General features: G+C 39.2%; 1 protein-coding gene across 2 annotated transcripts in view; it reads left to right on the top strand.

Moving 5' to 3' along the window:
- BMPER (BMP binding endothelial regulator) overlaps positions 1-22,203 on the top strand; it is a 190,821-nt gene that overhangs the window by 13,892 nt on the left and 154,726 nt on the right. For both annotated transcript variants that reach the window (XM_074943256.1, XM_074943255.1), the window contains exon 3: positions 13,704-13,803. In XM_074943256.1, coding sequence (XP_074799357.1) covers positions 13,704-13,803 — 100 coding nt within the window. The remainder of the gene's footprint in view (positions 1-13,703; positions 13,804-22,203) is intronic.

The raw sequence follows: 22,203 nt of genomic DNA, 5'->3' as shown, positions 1-22,203 counted from the left end.
TAAAAACGTAATTACCTGGGTCTCCTCAGCACCACAAGGCATTCTGAATATTTCTCCTTCAAAGAGCCAGATTTGAGCCTCTTAACTCGTACTGGTGGTTTCATTGACGGCAGTGAAAGTACTCGTAAGGTCTGCACAAACTAGCCCAAAAGTAGCTGTGGCCCAGCCACAAAATGTGGTCATGAAGCAGAGAAGGAGAAGACATGTCAAATAAGGTGTCATTTTTACATAGTCACTTTTCTGACCATGACCTCATTTGGGCCCTGACTCTGATCTCATTATATCAATTGGATGAGGATCGGGCCCTTTGAAAAGCCAGCCACCGAGATAAGCTATCCATGCAGTGATTAGCGCAACTGCCTCAATGTGACACTAATAACTGCAGCACAAAGCTCAGTCCTGTTTGACCTGAGGTTATGAAGTGCAGAGGAAGGAGGTACTGCAGGGTGAAGGCCAGAGAGAAAAGACCCTGAAAATTCTTGCCTCCTTCAAAAAGTCCAGGTTGAAATGGCCATGTTCCTTGTACCTCCCTTTTAAACTGCTCCTCTATGGAAACTGGCACAGCACTGCTACCCCCTTTGTTTCAACAAGCCTCAGTGAATAATTATTTCTTTTTGTATCACAGGCAAGAAAACAAAAAGCAGGGTCAGCACTTAACAGACTTGAAGAGGGCTAAAACAGCAGTGTCTGGAGGCCATGTGCTTAGAAAACAAACTGTTGCTACTTTCTTTTGGACTACTATTTTTATTTAGTGGCTGTTCCTCAAGCACTTTCATCCTATTTGAAAACCTGCTTAAATGAAGAACTTCTCTGATGTTGTCCTGTTTTTTTGTAATCTACCATTTTTGGGAAACTTTTAGGACTCTTCTTGATTTTTGGGGTGGAGGGTGGGGTATGTGTATTGTGGGACTCCCTGAACAAAACCCAAAACACCATACTTTTAAAAGTCTTTTTGAAATTATTTTTAAAGGATAAAAAGAACCCCTTATGTATCCCCTGTTACTGCTTTTGGCATACATCATATTTTAAAGGATACAATACCATGACAACACTGTCAATTAGTGATGTATTGGGGTAATATATCATCAGAACATCTTTTCTTTAGAGGATACAGGCAGTAAAAGACCAGGCAGATCAGCAGGGAATCATCTTTTTTTCTTTCTTTTTCTTTAATCTAACTCTGTTTTTGGGTTGTACAGAAGTGAATTTCTTCATGGGATATGACTTGTTGCAAAATAAGCTAGGAGGCCCAGTGGGCTTTGTAAACCCTTTTAAAACTGCGTGGCTTCAGGGGCTTCTTTGTTCAGAGTTTTTCATATAGGCTCTGGCCTTTAAGAAAGCCCCAAAAGGCCACTACCTGAATCTCCAGTGTAAAAGCTTAGCTAAGCAGACGTCAGATACAAAAAGCAATAAAGGTTGCTCTCAGACACAATGATGGGTATGTCATTGTTCAGACAATATATTTATACATTTATTTCATTAAAATAACTTAATTAGTGGAACTGTTTTAAATAAATGTTCAATAAAGTCACATTACAGCACTAAAAGAAAAATTAAGGACTATCCACTTGGTGTACATAGATTAAACAGAAGCACAATGTCTGGCTTCATCAGAAAAGGGAAATCTTGAACTTGAGGACAGATGCTGATGTGTTTCTGAGTGTTTTCTGTATTTTCATGGTGGTGTGCTTCACTTTACTGCAATAAAGCCAACCCAGGGAAATAAACAGAACATAGGCAATGGGGCCAAGATGGGAAGAAATAGAAGTGGAAGGGTTGCTCTGCTGAAGGGTCAGAGTTGATGGAAGGTTTAGAGATTGAACAGACCTTGAAACTTTGGCTTGGTCAACATTAGAAAACTTGCACCAGTGTAACTACATTGGTTTTAAACCAATCTTATTAAACCCAAATCCCTAACATAGAAACACATCGAACAGTTTAACCCTTGCTTAAATCAGTTTAGTGTAATTTGGAACTTAGCTATGTAAACTTCAAAGGTTATTCTAAGCAAAGGTTAAACTTGCTTAAGTTTATCTACATTAGGGGTTTGTATCAGTTTAGCTAGATCAGCATAGTTGTACAGTATACGCAAGAGACACACAGCTATAACTGGGGAAAATATAATTTGCTTTCTTAGTCACAGACTTAGATTCAAACTGACACACGTCCTATCTGACCAAGGTTCTACTTGTCTTACTGACTGCTAATTTGCATAAGATTCAGCATTGACAAAGAGCTATTTAGTATTTACTATTACTCCTTTCATAATGCTAATAACTAGCACTTTTATATAGCCTTTTCCAGCAGTAGATCTCAAAGTGCTTAACAAAGGAGGTCAGATGTAGACTTTAATAGAAATATAAAACATATTTATATTTAATTTTAAAAAATACCCAAATGGAAGATTGTAGCTAAGAATTTTAAATGCACACAAATCAGGAAAGTCAAAGGGTTGGTTCCCACAGAACCATAACATCACCCCCCAACTTTTACCTGCCTTCCAGTTTATATATACTATTTTGTGTTACTGTATATGCTGCTAAGTTTGCACTGAAACCTGAGGTTTACGTCCCTATTGACAGAGAGTTTCATATTATATTCTGTTGAATGGTGAGAAGCTTTGCTTTTGACTTCACTGGGACAAAGATTTGACCGTATCACACGTAAAAGGTTAAAGTGAGGAAAAATGTTTAAGTGGATAGGGCACTGACCTAGGAGGCCTGGGCTCTATTCCTGGCTCTACCATTGACCTACAGTGGGCAAATTACTTCACCCTTGTGTGCATTCGTTGTCTGTCTACCTTGTCTATTGTAATTATAACTCACCAGGATAGGAGCCATCTCCTAATATGTGTTTGCACACTGTCTAGCATAATAGGCTCGTGATCTCAGTTGTGCCTCTAGGTGCTACAGTAATACAAATAAATGATCATATTAAATGAAGCTCCTCCTACTCATGGTGCTACAATAGCAGGCCACCGGGCTGTCTTCAGGGAAAATCAGGCTTGCAACTGACCACAGAGGTCAATTTCCCCAAGCTGGTGAACATTAGGTACATTGCAGAAATGGTATGTTTGGTCTAAAGGGGGTTGTGAGTGGTGAGTACTGAGCTACTTGTACATAGTACTGTGTTTTTTGGTTGTGGTGGGGAATACACATCTGCAGTGAAATTTTTGGGTCTTCTTTCAGCAAGCAAGGGCTTTGTTTTTAATGGTGCTTCCTGGGGGAGAACTGAAGTTCTGAAGGGAGTAGTTGATATTGGCAGAGCTCCACCGCGGAGAGATCTGTAGCACTCTCCCTGCTCAATGTCAACAGTGGCCTGCTGCTTTGGGCATTGGGGACATAGGAGCCTAAGAGATTATGAAAATGTGGAAACAAGCAAGAAACTACTGTGTGCTGTATTTGGAAAAAAAGGTGCTTTTGTGTTCACAAGAGGAAAAATTTTGTTTTTGCAAGGACTGAGTTGACCTATTTGATTCATGATGAAATATCATTTGTATCACTATAACACAACTTTATGCTGAAAACCTGGTAACATTTTTACTATGAGCAAGCCCCCAGTGTGCAACATTTAAGCATACGCTTAGTTTTACTCATGTATGTACTCCTATTACAGTTAATGGAACTAGTCACTTGCATGAAGGTAAGCATATGCCTCAATGTTTGCAGGGTATAGATTTGAATTTGTAAATCAAGACAATGTTATTGTTTTTTGCAGAAAATTGTCTGTTTCACAGACAAATATTTTTTCCATTTTGCACCATAACAGTTTTTTAGTATCCTTTTTTTTTTGTTTTAGTGTCTTTTACCTGCAAAAACTTTCATTTGTTTAATTGAAACTAGATACAAGTTTGAGGGGAAACAATGAAAATGAGAAATTTTTCTTACCCCACTTGTCAGTGGTGAGACATTTTCTTACAGTCCACTGCTTTGTGAGTGCTTTCGCCTCCCTTTTCTCACTCAGGGCCTAATTTTTCAATTCTTACTCATGCAGAGCAGGGCTTACTGAAAAGAGTAATCCCACTGAACTCAAGAGGGAGTACTTGATTGTGTAAGTGGTACTCGTGAGAGAAGGTTGTAGAACTGGAATCTGAATCATAAGCTAAGCAACAGTACCAAATGATCAAGGGTGGGATTTTCAAAGGCACCTGACTTTGGAGCAGTTATCCCATTGATTTTATATAGGAAGTGTGCTCCTAAGGCTGTGTCTATATTAGGGAACTTACGGCGATGCAGCTGTACTGATGCTGTAAGGTCTCTCATGTAGTCACTCTGCGCCAATGGGAGAGAGCTCTCCTGTCAACATAATTTAATCCACTCCCAATGAGCGGCTGAAGCTATATCGGTGGGAGAAGCTCTCCTGCCAACATAGTGCCGTGCATACTAGTGCTTATGCCAGTGGAATTTATGTCACTCAGGGGGGTGGATTATTCACACCCCTGAGAGGCGTACATTTTGCTGACATAAGTGGCAGTGTAGACATAGTCGAATTTATAGGTGCTTTTGAAAAGTTCACCCCAAATTCTTGAAGGACAATTTTTATCCTTGTTTGAAGGCTTTCAGCGTGACTTACATTATTGTTTCAGACGACAAATGCACACACTTAAGCTCCTATTCTTCAAAAATTTAAAAGCATGTCCTTAATTTTATGTTGTGCGGGTTATCCCACTGAAATCCAGGCATAAAGTTAAGACTAGACTATCTGAAGAGTGCATTAGTGTGACCAGCATAACGTAAATAGTGGTTGGAAGTAACTGCAGGATTGGACCTTAATGTCAGATCAGATTTCTATCCCATGGTATCAACCTTCTCAGTCAGTCTTCCTTGTTCTCCCTTTCTACACAGATTTTTTTGTTTTTGTTTAAATGAAAGTTTAGGTAATATTTTTCCTGTTCAACAAAGAGGCAAAGATTAGATATTTAAAATCTACATGATTCAATATAAGCCTCAAAAACAAACAAACCAGAATGTCACAGTGGAAATTTACCCTGTGACAATCAGCATCAGTGATAACTTTACAGCCAATTCTACCCCTATATTGGCCAGTAAAACAATGGACTCAGAACATAGTCAACTGGATCACTCTGCAAAAAGAACAGGAGTACTTGTGGCACCTTAGAGACTAACAAATTTATTTGAGCATAAGCTTTGGTGGGCTACAGCCCACTTCATCGGATGCATAGAATGGAACATATAGTAAGAAGATATATATATATATATATATACACACATACAGAGAATATGAAAAGGTAGAAGTAGCCACACTGGTGCATCCACCAAGAAACAAGGACTCCTGATCTTTTTCTCTTCCAAGCCAAATGCAGGCTACAGAAAGTAGTCCTCCTAGTGGTTGTTCTGCGAAACAGCAGAGACCCAACAGGGAATCCAGTAGGAATTTGGCTGCTGCTTCAAGCTGTGGTTTGGCACAAGTCCTGTGCAAGGTCTCTGCCAAACATTCAGTTGTTTTTTACTCTTTCTTTTCATGTTGACATTTTATTTTACTGTACCACATGAGCTTATGACTGTTAGTCTTGATATACTTTGTCGTTAGAATGGGGTAATATGCACAGAGTTCTTTGATGGAAGGTAAAAATATGAGCTATAAGTTGCAGATGAACAAATTATGGTGAGAGGAAGCTTCAGAAAAGGCAACATGAAGTTCTAGCCTAAAATAGCCTCTGGCTAACTTATCTTTTATGTAAATGAATTTTCATCTCCTTTGCACTTACTTTGAAGAAGAGAATTTCAGTGGCAAGTTTTGGGAGACGTGAGAAAAAAAAAGTGGGTTCCAAAAAAAATATTCTAAACTTCTCTTGAACATGTTAGAAATATAATTCTCCAGGTGCTGGACTCAATTAATACACGAAAGAAGATTCAGTCAGACCCTGCAGCCCTTCATGAAGTCCTTTATTCCATGTGAGCCTGAGATTCCGAGCATGAACCCTACATGTCTTTGCTGTGTAGTCACAAGGGACTTACATCAGATGTGGCGGTATTGTTATGAATCAGCTTGACCCCTTTTAAAATATTACTTTTTCCCCAAACCTAATAAAACAAACCTAGATGCAGTCTAGTTATGTTGTCTCCCTTTCTCTCTGAGTGTATATGAACATTAAATTAAAAAAAAAATCCCAGATGTGAATCCATAAACCATCTGTTTAAAATAACTATTGTGTAGGACTATAATTACAAGTTATTTATTATGAATCTTGGGATCCTATTATGGATTTTGACTGACTCCCAGGTTTCTGATTTAGCAAATGGTTTATGTATATATATGAGCTATGTGTCTCTTCTGCACTTTTCAGTGCCCAAGTGCATGTCCTTTTAATGAAACAAACAAACAAAAAAAACACTCTTATAAAAGCTGGCTTCTGCATGTTGCAGTCCAATATTGCTGTTCTTAAGAGAAAACCTCTGAAAGTATCTGAGAGCTTTCAACAGCTTCAGACACAATGGTGACAACACAGATGCAGATTTGGTAGTATAGCTCTCCTTCATGCTGCTAGTTAACAATTCCTTAAATGTATGGCTTGGACAAGTAATGAAATGTTATGATTACTAGAGGGTGGAACTTATTTGGAAGGAAAGGGCTTGCTGTTAAAATCCATTTGGCTCAATTGCTGGCTCACCCTGCTGCACCCTTGCAAAACTAATGGGGAGGAGAAAGAGAAATTTAAATAAGCAGACTGGTGGTACATGTTACAAGCAATATTTTGGAAGGGTGGTGAAACCCCTCACCCCCTCAAGAATTCCTCCTTGTTTGGTAATGTTTTATCTTCTTACTCTTGCACACCATGGGCCTAGGAGATCTGCATTGTATAACAGACTACAATAGACTAAACAATGATTTACCAGCCCTGCTTTATCTTCTGTCTTGTATGAATGATATGAATAGTGTTAGCCCTTTCCTCCACATCAAGTCCCCCGGGTCTTGAGTTTTGCTAAGATGTGCTCTTATATGAAAAACTAAAGAACTATAACAGTATATTCAGCAATAGTTTAAGGGCTAAAATCAGTCATGGAAGAAACAAGTGCAACTCCATGAGCTTCAGGGGAATTACGCTTGTTTATGTTGAAAACAAGAGGGCTTTATGGTTAAGGCACTGGACTCAGAAGATCGGTGCTTAATTCTTGGCTCAGCCACAGACTTCCTGTCTGACCTTAGGCAAGTTGCTTAATCTGTCTGTCTGTGCCTCGATTTTTTTTCCATCAGTAAAATGAATATAATAAATAGTCCTTCCCTTTTTCCTCCCTTTGTCAGTCTTGACTATTTAGACTGTACGCTCTGTTTTATCTCTTAGTATGTGTTTGTACACACAGTGTGGCCTGGATCTTTCTTGAGGCCTCCTAAGTCTAGATGCTACTGTAATAGAAATAATAATAATATAATATAATAATATCACAGCTGAATTTGACATAAGATGTTTGTCCTTTAGAATTTTGATGTTAGTGGTGCTTCCCCCCTTTCTATGTGCATGGAGAAATCTGACACACAGGGAGGCTTTCAATAGTATATGTTATATCATTACTTTGAAATTCAGAAAAAATTTTGTAAAATTCTATGTTGGGACTATCTTTTTCTTCTCGATTATTTCCCAGATTTGCTAATATGCCTTTTCTAACTCTCCGATCTAAGAAGTGATCTTGGAATGTGAAGATCATGATAGGTTCTTATCTGCCTCTTCCATCATCATCATCATCATCATCATCATCATCATCAGTGATAAAGATTCTACAATCATGATGTAGCTGAAAATGTTGATGATGCATGAAGCAGAATAGGATGCAACTTGTCCTACCATTGTTTTATTAGTTCTATGGTGCCAATGATAATAAAAACTTGTCTTTGGCAGTGAAGTAAACAGATTTAAATCAGATTTGTGGGGCCAAATATGAAGTCTTTAATCAGGACCCAATTGTACCACCTTTAAATGCAAGCAGAAGGCTCATCCTTACACCCATCTCCAGTCCTCGGCATGGAATGGCTGGGCAGCCACCTCCAAACTCAGAGGAAGGTCAGGATGTATGTGAGAGGAGAGGGAATTAGTGTGCTCAGGGGAGGAGTGGGTGGGCAGGATGTAGAGTTATGGTGGAGGAGATGCAGTATTCCCCTGGCAATCAGGAAACAAAGGTAATCCAAATTGGGGTGTAATCCTTTTTGGTAACCCTCCCTGCCATCTGCAATAGTGATTCCCCCTTTAAATTGGGGTCCCATGTGTAGTTGCCACCTGGTGATGCTTTGGTAGCATGGCTCCAATGGAGCTATATTGCCACAGAGCAGAGGAGGCCCGTGGATACACAGGGTCTTCCTGGATTGCCCTTTCCTCCTGCAGATACCCTGAGATTCATGAAGTCTATAAATCAGTTTATATGACCTGTATTATATTTGGGCAAATCCTCTCTTACCCCATTGCCACCAATGAAACAATTCAGCAGGAAAATTTCTAGAGGTCTAGTGTAGAGATTTTCTTCCCTTCAACTCCTCCAGTGGATATTTTTTCACAGGAGGGGGTGATGAAGCCCTCAGTTTTAACTCAGCCTTTTCTGAGGCAAACTTCCATTAAACTAAATGAGGATTTGCGTGAATTGTTTTGAATATGGATCTGAGGATTTGGTTCACAGGTAGCAGATACTGTAGGTTTGATTCTGTTCCCACTTACACTGATTTCACGCTGGATCAAATCAGTTTAAGTCAAGGGTGTTACATTGGTGTAAATAAAAGTAGAATTTGGCATGTTGCATTGAATAAAGAAAAGGAGTACTTGAGCTTATGCTCAAATAAATTTGTTAGTCTCTAAGGTGCCACAAGTACTCCTTTTCTTTTTGTGGATACAGACTAACATGGCTGCTACTCTGAAACCTGCATTGAATAAGAAGTTGTCAAGCCAATTTCACTAATGTGCTCTGATTGCTTTGTGTCAATCCAGCATTGCAAAACTGCCATAAACTCAGTTTAACTGGCCGATTAAATCCAGGTTTATGGTTGCTTTGCAACACTGGAGAGGTGCAAAACTGGACTGGTGTGTCAGTGAATCTATCACACTCGTTACAATCTGTTACAATAGTCATGTTTCTGACTAAACTGCATGTTAGTTAACAACTTTAGGGCCTGATTCTCATTTGTGCTGATTTTGCATTGATTTAACTAGTTATTCCTGGTTTATGCTGGTGTAAGAATCAAGCCCTTTCTACTCCCCGCCAGATTAGACAGTGACTGTGAGAAGAATAAAGCTGTGATTTTAAGTCCAAGAGGCTTGTAATAAAAGCTTTATATCTTCCTTCACAAGCACCTTGAGCAAGACCACAGGAAGCAAAAGAAGGCAAAGGGGTGATGTGTGCAGAGCCTCTTGTGCTTCAGTTTTCTGATTGACATTTTTCTACCTCTTTGATTCTTTTCAGTCTCTAATTAAGCCATAAAATCCATTGAGAGAGACACTAGCATCTGGTAAATGGGTACCTGTGTCATTTAATGAACTGGACTAGTAATTATAGGTGGAGTTCACTTCAGAGGGTTAAATTTAAGACAGGAATTTCAAGTAGCAAAATTTTACTTTAAAAAATAAATGTGTTTGTTTTCTATCCTTGTTCAGTTCTAGGGTTGTTCAGTGTGGTTGACAATCATAGGGGAAAGCGAAGGTTGAGGAGCTACTATTAACTAGGCAATGGAAAAGCCCCTTCGTTTGCAGTTTAAAACAATTTTTACTGAAAAATTCCTGGGTTTTACAAAAAGTGTTCTTCATTTTTTTCTGATTTTTCACCCTACTTTTGTATCATTCAAACATGTAAAAATAACTTGTTTTATTAGGAAAATACAATACAGTGCATGAGATATATGTATTACGATAATAAATTAGTCTGTGTGTATATGCAAAGCTGCCTGTTGAAATAAGACTATGTATTTGTCTAGAAGATGCACACAAGAAACAAACAGGCACGCATGCAAGCTCTGAAGTGCGTGCGCATCTAAATGTACTGATGAATCTCACACCCACCATGTACATATTTCAAGCTGTTGGCAGATAACAGTTTAAAGATTTGACACTCTAAAGTGGGAAGAAAATGAAAATCTATATCAGAATACGTTTCAGAACACAAGGAAGTATTCAAAAGTTTAAAAAAAAAACTAAAACAGGAGAAAAGGATGAAGCTGAGTGTACATGCTGCAAATGGTGTGGCCCAATTATTAAATGTAAATATTTATAGACCAATAGTTATAAGTCTACAACAGGAAACTGTTTATTCAAATGAAAAGTTTTATTTGGGGATTAGATACATTGTTTTCTTAAACTCAGAGGTGGCATTGTGTTTTGAGTTCTGTTTTAGTTCTGCAGCAAACGACATTGATGAACAGAATTCAAAGCATTAATCCACTGAATATTTCCCCCTCGTCTTTCCATCCACCAAAATAAACCCTGATATTTACCCAGAAAAATTATTAATAGTTTTTGACACTGATTGTCACCTGTTTTTGTTGTTGTGGCAATAAACACTGATAAATACCTGAGAAAAATTGAACAAAATAATAACTGAAAACGAAGGGCCCTACCAATGGATTACCTTGTGCTAAACATTCCTGTGTTAATTCTTCTTAGTATATTCAGTGGTATCCTCCAGCTTGGTCACTGACTTTTCTTTTTAGGATGGTGGCAGTATAATATGCAATTATTTTACCCTCTTGGATAGTCTGATTTCTGAACAGTTTGAGGACAAGACATAAATCATAACAACCTCTTACTAAGAAAGGCTGGGATATTGCCAAGAATGTTTATCAACATTGGCACATGGCAAGAGGGTTGTGTGTTTTTCTTTGGGGTGCAGACCTCTCCACCAGTATCTGCGCTTTTGTCATTTCAAAATAGGATCACTAAAACGTGCAGTGTATGGGACTACGTCTTGAGAACCTCAGGAAATTGTAGAGAGTGCAGATTGTGGCTGCCCACTTAAGTGGGATTTCCCACATGGAACACATCAAATGTGTGATCTGTGGTGGTTACCAGTTGTTATCTAAGTGGAGGTTAAGCTGTAAAGCCCTATGTAGTTTGGATCCTGAACAGTTTAGGAACCTGCATCTCTCATGATCCCAAGGCAGATGGGATAAACTGAGGGGTCAAGCAAACAGCTTCCTGATTTAAATGAGTTTGGGACTGCTGGCAGGTTGTTAAAGGAAGTTCTGCACCAGCTTGGCCGCTTGGAATGATAGATCCCAGATCCGATGGCCTTCAGGTCGTGTTGCAAAGCTTATTTGTTTTCCTAGGATTTTCCTGAGGGGATTGGGAGTTGAGAAGGATTTCAAAATAGATAGTTTGGGGGAGGGGTAGGAAGGGAGAACCTTTAACTGCTTTTGTGCCAGCTCATATCTGAACAACAAAAAAGATAGAATAATTTATTATATATTTTTAAAGAATTGTTGTTCTTAATTATTTGACCATGCACTGAGAGATGATACATTAGAACATTTTGGGCCATTGGTTGCTCCATTGAAGTCACTGTCATCACATTAATTTATATCAGCTGAGTATTTGGCTGTGTGTGTGTATGCTATGCAGTGTATAAATTTATATATGTACTGTAAATGAAATGCAAAAATAACCCTTGGAGTGGTGTCGTCTGCCTTGCACTTTGTGTAGTAATTTACATCAGTGAAGTGTAGGTGAAAGGCAGTGGAGAATCAGAACTCCTATGTTAACACAATGTAGAAACTGATATATTTAAACACAAAAATGTTAGGGAATGCAAAAGTTATACTTGCAAAGTAATCTTATGGGCCCAATACTGGAAGGTATTGAGTTGCTCCTGAGAAGAACCAACCCCCTCAATTCTCATTGAAATCCAAGGAGTTTTAGTTTACTCAGCACAGTGCAATATTAGGCCCTAAGTGAAGAAAATGTTTACTGAATACAAATTATTCATTACATCATCTTTTAGTCTTTATTTTCAAATTATGGATTCAGTGATTGAATCTTAGAATCTCCCATGTATGACAACTAGTTAAACACTGATTAACCCTTTAGCACTGGACAAATGAATCACCAGTAAATGGATTTGTTGTTGTTGGTATCACTCTCCCAATTAAGCAGCATTAATGATCATTTACTCTCATGACATGAAATCTGTTCCCTGGGAGATGTTCAAACAAAGCAGCAATCCCAAATAAATGTAGCTGTATTAAGACCTTCATTTAGCAGAGCACCTAAGCATGTGCTTAATCCCATACCTATTTAGCAAATAATTGAGTAAGTGCTTAACTTTAAGTATATGCTTAACTCTCATAGACTGCAGTGGGACATAAGCATATATTTAAAGTTAAGCCTGTGCTTAACTTTATTAGGCCCTACGTGCATTGTTATGTGTGTGCAGGGCTTAAATTCTCCCTGAATGTTTCCCAGAGCCCTGGGGCTCAGGGCTTCAGCCTGTGGGAGGCACCGGTGCTCCCATGGGTTTGAAAATATTTACCGGAGCTTTGCTCTGGATGGCTCCGGCTGAATTTAAGCCGTGTGTGTATGTGTATACAGTAGAACCTCAAAGTTATAAACTAACCGGTCAACCACACACCTCATTTGGGACCAGAAGTACACAATCAGGCAGCGGCAGAGACCAAAAAATAAAAAGGGGGGGTGGGGTGCAAATGCAATACAGTTAGGGTGACCAGATGTCCCGTTTTTAAAGGGACAAACCTGTTTTTTGGGACTTTTTCTTATATAGGTGCCTATTACCCCCCACCCCCGTCCCATTTTTTCACAGTTGCTATCTGGTCACCCTAAGTATAGTACTGTGTTAAATGTAAACCACTAAAAAAATAAAGAGAAAGTTTAAAAACAAAGATTTGACAAGGTAAGGAAAATGTTTCTGTACTTGTTTAAATTAAGATGGTTAAAAGCAGCATTTTTCTTCTGCATAGTAAAGTTTCAAAGTCAATTATTAAGTCAATGTTCAGTTGTAAATGTTTGAAAGAACCACCATAATGTTTTGTTCAGAGTTACGAAACTTCAGAGTTATGAACAAGCTCCATTACTGAAGAGTTCATAACTTTGAGGTTTTATTGTATTTAAAACTGCTGTCACTTTAGAAATAACAGCAAATGAAAATGCTTGAAACACTTTTGTTAATATGGCCCTATTATCAGAGAGCTGTCCCTGTGCTATGAACTTTTCATAAATATCTCCTCACTTGGCATTTATATTTCTTTTTTGTTTTTTAAACTGAATCCATTCAAACCCAACTGAGTTATTATTTGGCTTGGAACTTTAGACAGTTGCACTTTAATTCACTGTACTACTTGGGACTGTTGGACAGTTGTGAGCAAATATTTTTGTTCACACAAGGAAGTCTTGGACCAGGTACTCTAATAGTTTGAAATATAATTTACAAAAATATTATCATTTCTACAGTATACCAAAAAGTAATATTAGAATGGGAAAAGGAATCACACGTTTCCTTTGGCATTACTTTATCTAGGTTAGATCTCCTTTTAATGTTGTGCTTTCCGCCCCCCCCTCCCCCCCGTCCTCTCTTTTCAGTATGTACTATGAGGGAAAAATACTGTCTGTTTCTATGAGGGAATTTTTGATTATTTTGAATCACAAAGGTCTCTTGTCAAGCAGGGAGTGACTTCCTAAACCCATATTTCAATTTTGGAGTGTCATGAAATGGAGAATAAATGTTTGATTTTTGCTTTCAACAACATTTGCCTTTTTTGCCTAGAATAAGGAAGTGACATGCAAACGAGAGAAGTGTCCGGTGCTTTCCAAGGAGTGTTCTCTGGTCATTAAGCAGAGAGGAGCCTGCTGTGAGCAATGCAAAGGTGCAGTTTCCTTCATATATTCTCTCTCTTTATTTATTTATTTTTTTTAAGTTTCTCAGTTCTTGAATTTGTTTTGCCAGATGTAGAGTGAAGACTAAAGCTTTCCATCTCTGGCTACTGGTGGCCCCAAAAATGGCAGTAATTTTAAGAAATCCCCAAGTTATGGGGAGATACATAGTTTTATAATATAAACATGTAAATTAGTTAGTTTCCAAGATATCATAATACCTTAAAACACATTTTTGTTTCTACTTCATTAGTAGTGCTTTATTATTATGATGAAATTATATTATTATTCCCAGAGGAAGGATGCCAGTGTGAGGCTAAGCACTAAATGGAAACAAAAACTTAATAGAGTTAGTGAAACAGACTCCAAACATTTGGCAGGACTGCCAAATTTTCCTCAGAAGATGAAGAGCCCTTGCTGCTGCTACTTTATTACCCATATTCACTACTTTTCTATCCTGTCTCCCAAATAATTCCCCATTTGATATGAAGGAATTCACCCTTCCCTTTCCAAAACTTGTTTTCTGCATGTTTCCATTGTTTGTTGTCACGATCAACCAATGTAAAGAGTTGGCCAGGATGACTCCTGCTCACCCCACCCAACCATCATTCCCACCACATACATAAGAGATTGTTGTGGTCAGAAGTGAAGTGATAGCTGGTTTGAACATTCAAGCAGACCTCTAACCTTTCTTCCCTGTATTAGAGATTTCACACTTACGGGCTCATAGGTTTCTGGCTGGCTGGTATTCTTTGCTGTCTCCTACAAGTGAATAAATATGCAGATGCTTACTCCTTATGCTTCCAGAAGCACCCTTATCCCCTCTTTTTCAGTGAAGAAAAAGAGAAGTGCAGCTTAGAAAATAGCATGGCAGCTGCTGCTATTTCTGCATTTCTGTATAAAACAAACATCCCCCTCACCAACACAGTGTATTTTATGTTATTGAATTCTATTAATATACATGATAGCAATGAGCCATAAAGTTTAGACTTTAGTAAAAACTACTTGCATCTGGTGATAATTTAAACTAAAATGTCCTAAAAAGGGAACTCGGCAAGAATGCAAACAGTACATGCTTAGTTCTCAGCTATAATTTTTCTTCAAAGTGCTTTAGAAATTGAATTAGCTAATTATTAAATTCCCACTTCTTCTTCTTTTTTTGGGGGGGGGGGTCCTTTACTATACAATAAATGGATTGTGGTAATAAAGAAATATGTTTTTTTACATAATTACCATACTGATACAAGTAATACATTTTGTAATTAAAATCAGTAGAAAGTGTCTTTTTTTTTAATAGTGACACAGTGAGGTAATGTGCCATAAAACATGGTAAAACTGTTGAGAGACTGCTCAACAGTACTCAGCTGATGAAGTAAAGAATTTCCGATTCAGCCAGCTTTTACTTTATCTCTCTTTTTTTTTTAATTTATCTTTTTTATTCCCCAGGGGTGGTCGGGGTGACTTTGGGAGGGAAGTGGGGTAGAATAAATTTCTGGGGAATTCTAAATCCAAAACCCAATGCAAACATTCTACCACCCTGCCGGAAAAAATATAATGGCAGGAAAACAGACTACTCTATAATTCAGGCAGAAAAGACATGATGGATATGTATTTTTCCTGGATGACTAAAGACATATGATGGCTGATCTATTTATGCTTTGCTTCTGTGGTCCAGTTTAGATTTCTGAACATGCCTGGCAAACCCAAATTCGTAGATTTGTCTAAAGCTTTGACACTTTTTTTTTAAGCCAAGGAAAGGGAGAGGCCCACCTTAAAATGACACTGAAATTAAACTGTTTCCTAAAAATGTATGAATTTATAGTTACAAGTTTAATTGACACGAACTATAAATTATATTTTGCTTTAGCTTTACAGCATAAAGTTCCTCAACTATGTTTTGAACTGATTGGAAATCCATTCCCTATGTTCAAACCAGATGCATAGATGGTCGCTTTCTTGCATATGAAATTATGAAAACAACATTAAGATTATGAATTCAAGGACTCAAAAGTTAGGAAGTACAAAATGTAAGGTTGCCCATGGAACCTTGATTTTTCCCTCCTTGTGGGTCTTTGCTGTGTAATGAATAAGGCAGTGGTTTGGTGAAAAAAGTAGTATGTAATTTAAAACTTGATCATAATGCATATGCACAAGGGGAAGAATTATGTTTGTAAGGGGGACCTTAAATTCTGGAATTTCCTATCTCTTAAGAGCTTGGCTTTGCCACTTAAATAACATATATTATATTGTAATTTCTTAGTATTTTAAAAGTTTTTAAAAAAGGTAATCCCTACTGTGTAAAATTGGAGTGACCCCCCACAGCATACATCATCAACAAGGTTTGAATCCTGAACCTTCAGCACTGCTTGAGCTACAGAACTAACTGGATTAGCTGGTAGCAAATAAAGGCTCTTCTGCCTGTTTGGGGGATAGGGGACGGGGGCAGGGGAGGAAATAAGCCTCTGGGACGTGTCTTTGTGGGGAGCCTGGTTTCTTGCTTTGTCTCTCCTGCCCTCCACCCGGGAAGCTGGGGGGAGCTCCTGTCCCATGTGGTGGCCCCCAAAGGGGTGTGTGATCTGCCAGGGCCATGTAGTGTGTCTGGGTGGAAGTTGGGGATCCCACTTCCCTCTCTCTTCCTCTACAGCTCCCAGGATGTACCCCTGTTTTGGGGGCAGCATGGGACATGGCCTCAGAATATTTGTATTCAGATATTGTTTTGGTAGGCTGTTTAACCCCCCCCCCCCAAAAAGTTCCTTAGCAACTCAAGCAAGAGAAGTGAAATGATGATTTTTAACAGTTTATATCTCAGTTAAACCTGAACAACATTTCGTGGGACAAAGAAAAGGCACTTCTTGAGCCCAGTGGATTTCTCCATGCCTAATTTCAAAGGTCTGGTGCAAACAATAGTGGTGTTAAAGTTTCTCAAAAAGTCACCAGAATCTTTTATAATGGAAAGTGTTGGCCAACTGAAACATAGGGGTTGTTACTCATTTCCCTTGTAATATTCTTTGTTAATGCCAGTTTCCCAACCTTATGGAGAAATGGACGGTTGGCTATTGTCATTTAAAATATATAGGTGTCTATAATATCATGAACAAAAGGTAGGGAGTACAATTTCAAAATTGGCTTTGTGTATGAAACAAGAAGCCAGCTTCAGACAATTTGTGATGACCATAAAAATAGGCAGGAAATCTGGTTGTTTTGTTTTATTATGTGGGAGGCCACCTCGTGATTGGATTTGGGGGCTGTAATACTTCCAGTTGTGTAGTCCATGTCACCACAGCAGTTTAAAATGGGATTTTATGCATTTGATTGTGCATCAAGCTGAGCACTCTGCTGCATACCTATGCACACACAAATAATCTGAATTCAAAATATTGTGGGAGAATTTTTCCTTCTTCTAGCTGCATACTGAGCAGTGATCCCTTGCTACTAATTGCAGACTTGTGTGTGATATTTAAATGTCTTCTAGCAGTTCTTCTCTGCTTTCACTGAAACGTCAACAAAAACCTTACCTGCCTATGCAATGAGAAAGAAAATTAGTAGCAGGTGAAAGCTGCTGAGATAAAAACAATATATTACCCTAAAACCAGTGGTTTTCAGCCTCTGGACCCTGGTGGTGGTGGTGGGGGCGGTCTGCAGATTATGTGTAAGGGGTCTGCGAAAGGTTCTTGTTACCATAGAACAGTGGTTTTCAGCCTGAATCCCAGTCCAGTATGTCCTGTCACTGTAGCATTGTGGGTGGGGGGGAAGTGCCTTTCCTCTTCTCTCATTTTATTCAATACATTTAATGAAAACATATGAGGTCACTGAGGATTATAGAAATGGATTTGGCAGATTTTTCGTACTTACCTGGACAGATGTCATTTTAATTTGGGGCTCTCTCTATTTCTAAAAATAAATTATTTGCTCTCTGAATAAGAGTTTGTTATTAGTGGATCAGAGATGGATAAGATGGGTATACTATAACTGTGAGCCATACTCCGCTTTTTGTTCCTGCTAATGTGCATCTCCCCTGGACGGCTATGAGAGTGCCATGCAAAGATGTAGTAGCTGGGAGGGTGAAGGGGGTTTGTTACTCTAATTATGTTTTAAGTTATTCTAGGCTGAGACTGGTGCTATCTTTTACTTTTCTTTATATGCAATTTGTTCTGTCCTGCACTTGTTCACTGTTGATGGTTAATTTTATAAATATTTGGTAATGATTTAAGTGTTTGTGACATATATGCTCCATTGATATTCATTAACAATAATCCTATTTTGCCACAGAAGTGGATTATAGCACAGACAATGACACTGCAGGCCTTCTCGAATATCAAAATATCTAGAGTTATAATTCACAAAAACAAAATTTTTGGAAGGGATATTAAATTCCACGATTCAGGGCTTAAGATGGTCTGTAACTATTAGATATTAGAATGAGTCCTAACACTTGTGGGTAGGAGAGTGAAAGGGGTGGGCAGATTAGCCTACATCTGCCTACTGTGGTGTTTTTACACCTTCTTCTGAAGCATCTGGTTCTGGCTGCTGTGGGTAGGTCTACACAGCAATTAAACACCCATGGCTGGCTCAGGTCAGCTGACTTGGATTCATGGCGCTTGGGCTGCAGGTCTGTCAAATTGCTTTGTAGATATTTGAGTTTGAGCTGGAGCCCGAGCTCTGGAACCTCGCGATACTTTTGTGGTAAGACTCTTACAATCTTTGCATGTGGATAGATCCCATTTTTTGTGCTTAGCTATTGCAGCCCATACTGTATGAACTGTGAAATTCTCCATTGTTTAGAGACTGTACAAGTTCAGGAACTATTGGAGCTCTAATCACACATTTTGTTGTTTTACTGTGTTCATGTCAGATCATAAAAGAGTGGAATTCATTTGACCCCACATACAGGTGAAATACAGGGCATCTGCGAAAGTGAATTTCAGCTGCTGAGAGAATGGGGGCAGAGGGCAGACCTATATCTCTGTTATGTCTACTTTCACTACGGTAGCAGCTGTAAGATCACTGAGCTTCTTGGGCAATGTTGTGGGGCCACGTAACGCAGATCCCATGGTCTCTCTCCTGACCCACCCTCATCATTGCCATGCACGTTGTACTACGCAGGGCTAGTGTGGAGAACTACTCCTTGACACACAGGGCTGCAGAGGGCTCTTTATGAGTGGCCCTCATGCAGCCCCAATTCAAATTGAAATGTTGTGGTCCTCTGCACTAGGGGTAAATATGATCTCAGAGCATTCTTAAGCCAAATCCTCTGTTACCCCACACTGGTGGCTGGGTTCGGAGTTGGATATATGCATGGTGGGCTGAGGTAGCCTTCATAGATTACTACGGGGGCAACTCCCTTGCCAGGAGGAGGAATAGTGAGGGATTTATGTAGATTAAATCCCTAACCCCATCCCACCCATGTGCTGGCGCCACACCCAGGTGCTGTTATGCCCCCGTATGTGGCTCCTCCATGTCCACATTCTGCATGCAATGGAACTGCACTGTTTCAGCTGCAAAAAGGGACTCTGTGGCTATGCAGGAGGGAGCTGGATTTGTCTCTTTAATGTCGGGTGTAAATGGTGTGGAGGACATTGCACAGGCTCTCTGCTCTGCATGTATATCACACCAAGTGAGGTATAAGCAGCAGAAACAAATGAGCCTCTAAGAAACATGTTTTTTGCACATAAATAAAAAACAGAAGAGGAATACTAGCTACATTACTTATGCAGAATTTTCTTTACGTAGAATTTCAGCATTTGCCAGGAGGTGTCAGTGACTCTTTAACATTATGAAATATGTGAAAATAGATTTAATAATATCCACATATGGGATTTGCAGTTCTCTTAACTTGGCCGACAGGTTTAATGTCAGTGACATACAGCTGAATTTGCAAGGGGTTTTTGGCTTGATCTGATATTTCTGTGCTAGTTTGTCTGGGCTTTCCCCTGAGGAATAATTTATCAAAAAAATAAATAAAACCTGTCTTATGACTGTTTTCTTTATCCTGATGTTTATTTTTCATGCCAATAGAGAGGTTACTTTTTAAATAGAAGGGGAGGGGAAAAAAGAAAAATAGGAGAAGTAGGATGCTTTAGAAACGGGGGACATGGAGCCAACCTACAGTATGTTAATCTGATATTTTCTCCTGGGACTATGGGAAATGACTTGTCTATAGAATTCCCATTAGCCTAAAATAAGCACAAATTCCTGCTGGAATCTTGTTGGGCACTGTCAAATTGAGTAATAAAGTCCTATTTTTAATGAACTTTCGAGGACACTGTCTAAGCCTTAGTATGCTAGTCCATCTTTTCCAGCCCATTTTTTCTCTTTGGAGTACTACTGTCACGTGCTGCTGGGGAGCAGGAGGAAAAAAGTTCCATTCAAATTCTTATTGGGGGTGGGATGATGAGTGCCTTACTGACTGTCCAGTTTATCTCCATGATAAAATGGAACAAAAATAACTCAATCGGTTGTAATTCACATCTTTAATTATATCTGTTCAAATCTATGTGAGAACATGCTTCTCTTGGAATAAAAGCGCCCGATTCTTTATTTAAATGGAAAACTGTAAAAAATTGATCTAAGTTATTTCAAAACAGGGCACTCTCATTCCAAAATAAGCATGCCAACCCACACAGGGTATGTCTGTATCTGGGAGAGGGCCTCCCAGCCTCGGTCCACAGACTCGCCCTTAGTGGAGCTCAAGCTACCAGGCCAAAAATAGCTGTGTAGACATTGTGACTCCGGACTGGAGCTCGGGCTTTCAAGCCTGGGGGGTTGGGGTGGGTTGGCTTGAGAGTTCACGCTCTAGCATGAGTGACAATGTCTATACATCTGTTTTTAGCGTGCTAGGGCCGCCAATACAAGTCTGTGGACACAGGCTGAGAGGCTCATTCCCAGATGTAGAGTTGTCAGGTCCCAGACCAGATACTGGCCTGCTCCCTGATTAACTTTGCTGCTAGGCAACCAGTGAGCCCAGCTACAGTGCCTTGGAACTGACAGAGTGGCCACAGCTCTGACTGGCTGCTAGTTTAGCAGCCATGCATATACAAGCCCGGCCCCCACAGCACACCAGTGGCTGCTTAACCTCTACCATGCCTGCAGCAGTGCTTGCCCTTGTTCCATCCCCAGCTCCCCTCTGGCTTCTGACTCCAGTTGACCCTATCGTTCTAAAATTCGGCTGCTGTCTCTCTGGTATTGATCCCTGGCTCTGCTTCTGGTTTACACTTCTGGCTCTGGCCAGGAAATAACTGAAGCTGTAATAACTGAAATTACAAGCGGTAATTTAGCTATATTGCCTCCATTTATTATGTAGATAGTCTAGATTTCGGTCCTTATCAGTTTGGCTTTATCAGGTTACTTTAGCAGCTATTGAGTAGTTTTCACTTAATAGACCACAATGGACCAACTTCAAAAGATTCAATGGTTTGGTTTGGTTCAGATAAGCAACTCAAAGCTTGTATGCTTATCCAAGACTTATCTGAACAATTTGGACCCAGGTAGCTTATAGGAACAAAACCACAGATAACGGAAAGTTAATATTTTACATTAATAATACACCAGCATTTCTAAGAGAAGAAATAGAAGGGACTGTAAATTAGGTCAGAATCTTAACTGGGTAAATCAGCATAGTTCCATTGAAATCAGTCTAGTCTGGTCCTTTATGCTGTCCTTTAAGTATGTATTTAATCTGAAGTAACTAAGTATTTAAATACTTAAACTGAATATTTAAGTTGAGCTCTGGTGTTCCTAGATTTTTATACATGGTTTCTTCCCCTCTTCAAATAATAAATGGTTAGCAAAAGTTGACTTAATGGGGTTTCCTGGTGAGAATTATTCTTTTAGGATCTTGAAGAGGGATTCCATCATGGTGTGTGATTGTGTAGAAGAGAAAGCAATACCTTCACTGATAACATTGCACATATTCAGAAATTGCTACTTTCTGAGCTAAATATGGTGTGTGTTCAATCATGTAGTAGGCAGAATTCTACCTGGATGAATAAGCTTATTGAAGCAGAAAGGGTTTTACTCAGCTGATTTCAGGAGAGTCTCAAACTTCCATAGTATGATTAAGTGGATTCAAAAGGCCCTGCTTTGTGTTTGCAGTGTCAGCTGGAAGATGTATGTATTGAAAGTAAGGGTCTGGAACACTAGCTGGTATGTAGTCTGTTTTCTGTTAGTTTTGAAGAATGTGTTATGGGTGCAGTTTTGGGAAATACAAAGGACACAACTATGGGCAAAGGGGCATGCCTCGGGTCAAAAGAATATGAATATCTCACCTGGGCTATTGTAACTACTTTCTCTCCAGCCTTAATGATTTTATCCCATCTTCAAATCTTCCCAACATTCAGCAGCTAAAACAATCCTACCTTCTCAATGCTCTGACCATGTCAACCGTTCTTTGTTGG

This window comes from Natator depressus, chromosome 2 (assembly GCF_965152275.1).
Source record: "Natator depressus isolate rNatDep1 chromosome 2, rNatDep2.hap1, whole genome shotgun sequence".
Taxonomy (NCBI): Eukaryota; Metazoa; Chordata; order Testudines; family Cheloniidae; genus Natator; species Natator depressus.
This window is presented reverse-complemented; position numbering and strand designations above follow the sequence as displayed.